We start from the raw sequence: 6974 nt of genomic DNA, 5'->3' as shown, positions 1-6974 counted from the left end.
CATATCTTCTCCTCTGTCTGCTGAGGAGAGAGAGGGAGAAGAGAGTGAGAGCCTGCCATCAACTGAGAGGGACCTCAACAATAGAAAGAGCCCACAGGAGGAGCCTTCTGGAGAACTGTGCAGCAGAACAGAAGGCCAGAGCCTGGCTGAGCCTCAGCCTTACAGTAACACAGAGTCTGCAGAGACAGAAAGCCAAGCAGCACAACCAGATGCAACAGCAGCAGCAGCAGAATCCCCAGAAAGTGGGTCAGCCATTTGTGACACTCCACCCCAGTCTCACTCAGCCATGATGGTTTTCTCAGCTCTCAGCGAGATAGCAACACCTCCAGCTCCGTCTCACACCAGGGACCATATTGATCACAGCGATTCCAACGTGCTGGAGCCTGACTCCCCTCAGCTGCCGGGAAGTCCATACTGCACTCAGCGCCCTCCTGGGCCAACACCCCACCCTCGCCAAAGAAAGGTGATGAGGACATGGAGCCGGGCATCAGCTGCCCAAGCGCTGTGACCCCTTCAGCCAAGCCAGAACCCGTGGCCCTATCTGCACACCCGCAGGCTTTCGGCCGGAAGCACGGCCGAGGCAGGAGGAGACTGATGCACTCAAGTGTGGAATTCAGGAGACAGCTGAGTGTGGAGAGAGAGGGGGAGAGTGCCCCCTCGCCACCGCAGAAACCCTGCATGCCCTCCAGCAAGAGTGCTCTGTTCTCCGATCAGCTAGACATGGCCGCTCACCAGGACATAATCACAACGAGCGAGACACCCAAACTGCTTGTTGAGGGCTCCCGGTCCAGAATGTGCACTCGCTCATTCAACGCGCAGGACACTCCTCCTAAGGATCCCCAGCCCCCTGAAAGACGGAAACCAGGGCGGAAACCAGGTTCGAAACCAGGCCCAAAACCAGGCCCAAAGTCAGGGTTAAAACCAGGGCCTAAACCAGGACTAAAACCAGGGCCAAAACCAGGTTCAAAGCCAAGTCTAAAACCAGGACCAAAACCAGTTTGAAACCCGATTCGAAGCCCAGCCAAAAACCAGGTTTAAAACCGGGGCCTAAACCAGGCCCAAAAACTGTTCTAAAACCAGGGCCTAAACCGGGTCCAAAACCAGGACCAAAACCTGGTTCAAAACCAAATGAAGGAGCACCCCGTGGTCGTCCCAGGGGTACGGGCTCTAAGTCGAAGTTGGCAGAACAGGAAGGTCCCATTCCACTCATAACAGGGGGTCCAGGAAGAGGCCAGAAGAGCTTGAGCATCAACAGTCAGCAAGGTGATGGGAAACAGGAAGTGAAAGCTCCAAGCAAGGACGGAAAGAACATGGTCCTGAGATCCAGGAAGCCCCCCCAGGATAAGCTTCCAAAGGAAAAAGAGAAGGCGCAATCTGAGGGAATCCTGACTCAAACCCTGACAGGTATAACAAAGTCCAATGCAGTGTTACAAAATGAGGAACGTATGAGCATAGAGCCAGCAATCCCTGTCTTCCCTAACCAGACAGACACAAGTATAACAGACACCAGTGTAACAGACTCTAGTAAACCAGACACCAGTGTAACAGACACCAGTAAACCAGACACCAGTGTAACAGACACCAGTAAACCAGACACCAGTGTAACAGACACCAGTGTAACAGACACCAGTGTAACAGACACCAGAGTAACAGACCCCAGTAAAACCAACACCAGTATAACAGACACCAGTAAACCAGACACCAGTGTAACAGACACCAGTAAACCAGACACCAGTGAAACCGACACCATTGCAACAGACGTCAGTGTAACAGACACCAGAGTAACAGACACTAGTGTATCAGACCCCAATGTAACAGACACCAGTGTAACAGACACCAGCGTAACAGACACCAGCATAAAAGACAACAGTGTAACAAACAACAGTGTAACAGACATTAGTATACCTGTCGCTCCACCTGAGAAACCTAAAGAACCGACTGTAGCTGTACCTCTTGAAACTGCACCTGTACCTCCACTCAAAAGAAAACCCAGTCCTCTGCCTCTAGAGCCTCCGGTGAAGAAAAAGCGAGGTCCAAAACCAAAACCAAAACAGCCCCAGCCTGAAACTCCCCATTCTGACCAGGCCAACCAGCCTCCATTAGTCAAACCCAAGGAGATGGGTGTCCGAGGGCCCAAGAGAAGGCTAAAGAGAGGCAGGCACATCAAGGCCTCTCTGATCACTGTGCTGACCAAAGATAACCCTCCTCCCACGATGGCTGACGGTGATGTGGTTAGTGAAATGCCCAGTGTCCCTTCTCAGTGTCCCACTAAAACCAAGTACCTCCCCCCGCGCAAAGGCAGGGGTCTGAAATACGAGGCCATGGTTCAGAAAATAAACTCGGGCACCGGTTCGAAGAAACACCCGCCAACACCACAGCCCGAGAGCACAGAGGCGACAGTAGATGAAGTGACGTCAAAGCCTGTGTCGCTGCCCGTCTCGGAGGAGAGCGAGGCCCCAGTGGCGGCGGTGAGCGCCCCTGATGTGTCACGGGAGGAGTTAGCAAGAGACGTGGGGAGCTCCACGGGGGCCCAGAACACAGAACAGGAGAGAAGGGTGCAGCAGAACACCGGGGAGGGGGTGCAGCCGGAGCCACTCCCATCAGGGGTGCCAGACGCTGCAGCGGCGAGCGGCGCCAACAAACCCACCAGGACCAAGAGGAGGAAATGGGCCATGGTAGAGAGCACGGACGCCACGGTGGTCGCCATGGAGACGGGGAGCCTGATCATCAACACGCCGCGGCTGGCCAAGCAGAGGGCCATCAAGAACAACCACGAGATGCACCTGAAACAGAGGAGGAGGAAGAGGAAAGGAGGACAGCCTTCAGAGGGGCCTGTGGCTGACGAGGAGGTAGAGACAACAACAGCAGAACAGCAGACAGAGACACCCACTGACATAGCGTTAACAACAACGCCCGCTCTACCAGCCGGCCCAGGTGAGATCACAGACAGCCTGCAGGTGATCGCCACAGAAATGATCCAGCCGCCTCCCTCCAAACGAGGGAGGAAGCCCTCTTCATCCCCCTCCAAAAAGAGAGGGAGAGCACCAGGTGAACAGCAGAGCAGCAAACCTCTGAGGGTTCACAAAAAACCTGGTCCTAAAAAGGGAATCAAAGACGCCATGGAGGTGATTGAAGCGGTGGTAAAGGCTGCAGGGAGGGAGGCCAGACTCAAGAAGAAGAAATGGAAAAAGGAAAGTCCTGCAGTGTCAGAGGAAAAGCAGCCAGAGCCCTCTCTCAAACAGGTACTGAGTAAGACTCCTGAAAGCAGAATCAAACACTCCTTCTGTCCATATGTGCGTATGGACAGCTCCGGAGACTTCACCTCTCTCTGTACCATCGTCAACAGGCGCGATGAAGAGCTGAAGATGGTGCTTCAGAATCTCCGGAAAAAGAGCCCGGACAAAATTAAAAACCCAGTCACAGTTGCCAAGGCGATACCCAGCTCCTCAGCTATGCTCCAGGGGCCCTTGGTTAACAAAACGTTAATTGACAGGTGTCTAACGTGTTGCCTGTGTGGAAAGCCAGCAAATTACCGTGAGCTGGGGGATTTGTGTGGGCCCTACTTCCCAGAGGATAGCATCCCCCGCAAAATCCTGTCAGCAAGACATATAGAAACCCCGAGGGAAAACCGAGAGAAAATAAGCTCCAACAGTAGCATCAGGGAACCAAGCAGCAGCACCCCAACAAGCGAAGGAGACCCCGGCTTCAAAAGGAAGTTAGTAAAAAGGTGGATATGGAGACAGTCACAAAGCAGGGCAGTAGTAGTAGTGGTGGGAGTCACCATCATCAGCCCCACCCCCACCATTGGCGCCCCAGGAGGGCAGAGAGGGCACCGGCGGAGGGCGGAAGCACGCACCGGCCCACCCTACGGGATCGGTTCAGGAGGATGCAGAAGCTCCAGGGGGAGAGGAGGGCTGCGGAGGCCACAGCTGGTGGTCAGGAAGGGGGCAATGGAGGAGGAGGCCTCCTCCAGAGACTGCAGGGGGAGGCTGAGGCTAAGGAACACTGGGCCCATGAGAACTGTGCTATCTGGACCAATGGGATCATCATGGTGGCAGGGAGGCTGTACGGCCTGAAAGAGGCTGTTCACACCTCCACAGAAACGGTGAGACCTTCTTCTTTCTCTATGCTGATTTCTCTCTTTTTCTTTCTCTCTCTCTTTCCACCTCTCTCTCTCCGGTTGATACTGATCCTGCATCTTACCAATGGAGAATCAATATTTCAAGTGCTGTATTTCACATACAGTAAACTGTACATGATTGTGATCTATAATTCTAACCTCCCACAGTTAGAAATGAATGGGGTTTTTACATTACTATGAAATGGAATAATAAGAAAAAATAGATCACAAATAAGAAAAACATTTGCCTTGTTCAAGTCTATTTTGTAGGGAACATATTGGACACAGTGACATTGACGTATTGGACACAGTGACATATTGGACACAGTGACGTATTGGACACAGTGACATGTTGGACACAGTGACATATTGGACACAGTGACATGTTGGACACAGTGACATATTGGACACAGTGACGTATTGGACACAGTGACATGTTGGACACAGTGACATATTGTCCACAGTGACATATTGGACACAGTGACATATTGGTCACAGTGACATATTGGACACAGTGACATATTGGACACAGTGACGTATTGGACACAGTGACATATTGTCCACAGTGACATATTGGACACAGTGACATATTGGACACAGTGACATATTGGACACAGTGACATATTGGACACAGTGACGTATTGGACACAGTGACATATTGTCCACAGTGACATATTGTCCACAGTGACATATTGGACACAGTGACATATTGGACACAGTGACGTATTGGACACAGTGACATATTGGACACAGTGACATATTGGACACAGTGACATATTGGACACAGTGACGTATTGGACACAGTGACATATTGTCCACAGTGACATATTGGACACAGTGACATACTGTCCACAGTGACATATTGTCCACAGTGACATATTGTCCACAGTGACATATTGGACACAGTGACATATTGGACACAGTGACATATTGTCCACAGTGACATATTGTCCACAGTGACATGTTGGACACAGTGACATATTGGACACAGTGACATATTGTCCACAGTGACATATTGGACACAGTGACATGTTGGACACAGTGACATATTGTCCACAGTGACATATTGGACACAGTGACATATTGGTCACAGTGACATATTGGACACAGTGACATATTGGACACAGTGACGTATTGGACACAGTGACATATTGTCCACAGTGACATATTGGACACAGTGACATATTGGACACAGTGACATATTGGACACAGTGACGTATTGGACACAGTGACATATTGTCCACAGTGACATATTGTCCACAGTGACGTATTGGACACAGTGACATGTTGGACACAGTGACATATTGTCCACAGTGACATATTGGACACAGTGACATATTGGTCACAGTGACATATTGGACACAGTGACATATTGGACACAGTGACGTATTGGACACAGTGACATATTGTCCACAGTGACATATTGGACACAGTGACATATTGGACACAGTGACATATTGGACACAGTGACGTATTGGACACAGTGACATATTGTCCACAGTGACATATTGTCCACAGTGACATATTGGACACAGTGACATATTGGACACAGTGACGTATTGGACACAGTGACATATTGGACACAGTGACATATTGGACACAGTGACATATTGGACACAGTGACGTATTGGACACAGTGACATATTGTCCATTAGTGACATATTGGACACAGTGACATACTGTCCACAGTGACATATTGTCCACAGTGACATATTGTCCACAGTGACATATTGGACACAGTGACATTCCTTCCACAGTGACATATTGTCCACAGTGACATATTGTCCACAGTGACATATTGGACACAGTGACATATTGGACACAGTGACATATTGGTCACAGTGACATATTGGACACAGTGACATATTGGACACAGTGACGTTTTGGACACAGTGACATATTGTCCACAGTGACATATTGGACACAGTGACGTATTGGACACAGTGACATATTGTCCACAGTGACATATTGGACACAGTGACATATTGGACACAGTGACGTATTGGACACAGTGACATATTGTCCACAGTGACATATTGGACACAGTGACATATTGGACACAGTGACATATTGGACACAGTGACATATTGGACACAGTGACGTATTGGACACAGTGACATATTGTCCACAGTGACATATTGTCCACAGTGACATATTGGACACAGTGACATATTGGACACAGTGACGTATTGGACACAGTGACATATTGGACACAGTGACATATTGGACACAGTGACGTATTGGACACAGTGACATATTGTCCACAGTGACATATTGGACACAGTGACATACTGTCCACAGTGACATATTGTCCACAGTGACATATTGTCCACAGTGACATATTGGACACAGTGACATATTGGACACAGTGACATATTGTCCACAGTGACATATTGTCCACAGTGACATGTTGGACACAGTGACATATTGGACACAGTGACATATTGTCCACAGTGACATATTGGACACAGTGACATGTTGGACACAGTGACATATTGTCCACAGTGACATATTGGACACAGTGACATATTGGTCACAGTGACATATTGGACACAGTGACATATTGGACACAGTGACGTATTGGACACAGTGACATATTGTCCACAGTGACATATTGGACACAGTGACATATTGGACACAGTGACATATTGGACACAGTGACGTATTGGACACAGTGACATATTGTCCACAGTGACATATTGTCCACAGTGACGTATTGGACACAGTGACATGTTGGACACAGTGACATATTGTCCACAGTGACATATTGGACACAGTGACATATTGGTCACAGTGACATATTGGACACAGTGACATATTGGACACAGTGACGTATTGGACACAGTGACATATT

General features: G+C 49.3%; 1 protein-coding gene across 1 annotated transcript in view; it reads left to right on the top strand.

The window, feature by feature from the left end:
- Positions 1-1002: 1002 nt before the first annotated feature.
- The window catches only part of LOC118937768 (transcription factor 20-like), an 18305-nt gene continuing 12333 nt past the window's right edge, over positions 1003-6974 (top strand). Inside the window, exon 1 of the mRNA XM_036938996.1 lies at positions 1003-4105. Within this exon, the coding sequence (XP_036794891.1) occupies positions 1311-4076 (2766 nt within the window). The 5' untranslated portion in view covers positions 1003-1310 and the 3' untranslated portion in view covers positions 4077-4105. The remainder of the gene's footprint in view (positions 4106-6974) is intronic.

Source organism: Oncorhynchus mykiss, chromosome 12, assembly GCF_013265735.2.
Source record: "Oncorhynchus mykiss isolate Arlee chromosome 12, USDA_OmykA_1.1, whole genome shotgun sequence".
NCBI lineage: Eukaryota > Metazoa > Chordata > Actinopteri > Salmoniformes > Salmonidae > Oncorhynchus > Oncorhynchus mykiss.
The sequence above is the reverse complement of the archived record's forward strand: the minus strand, read 5'-3'. Positions and strand labels throughout refer to the sequence as shown.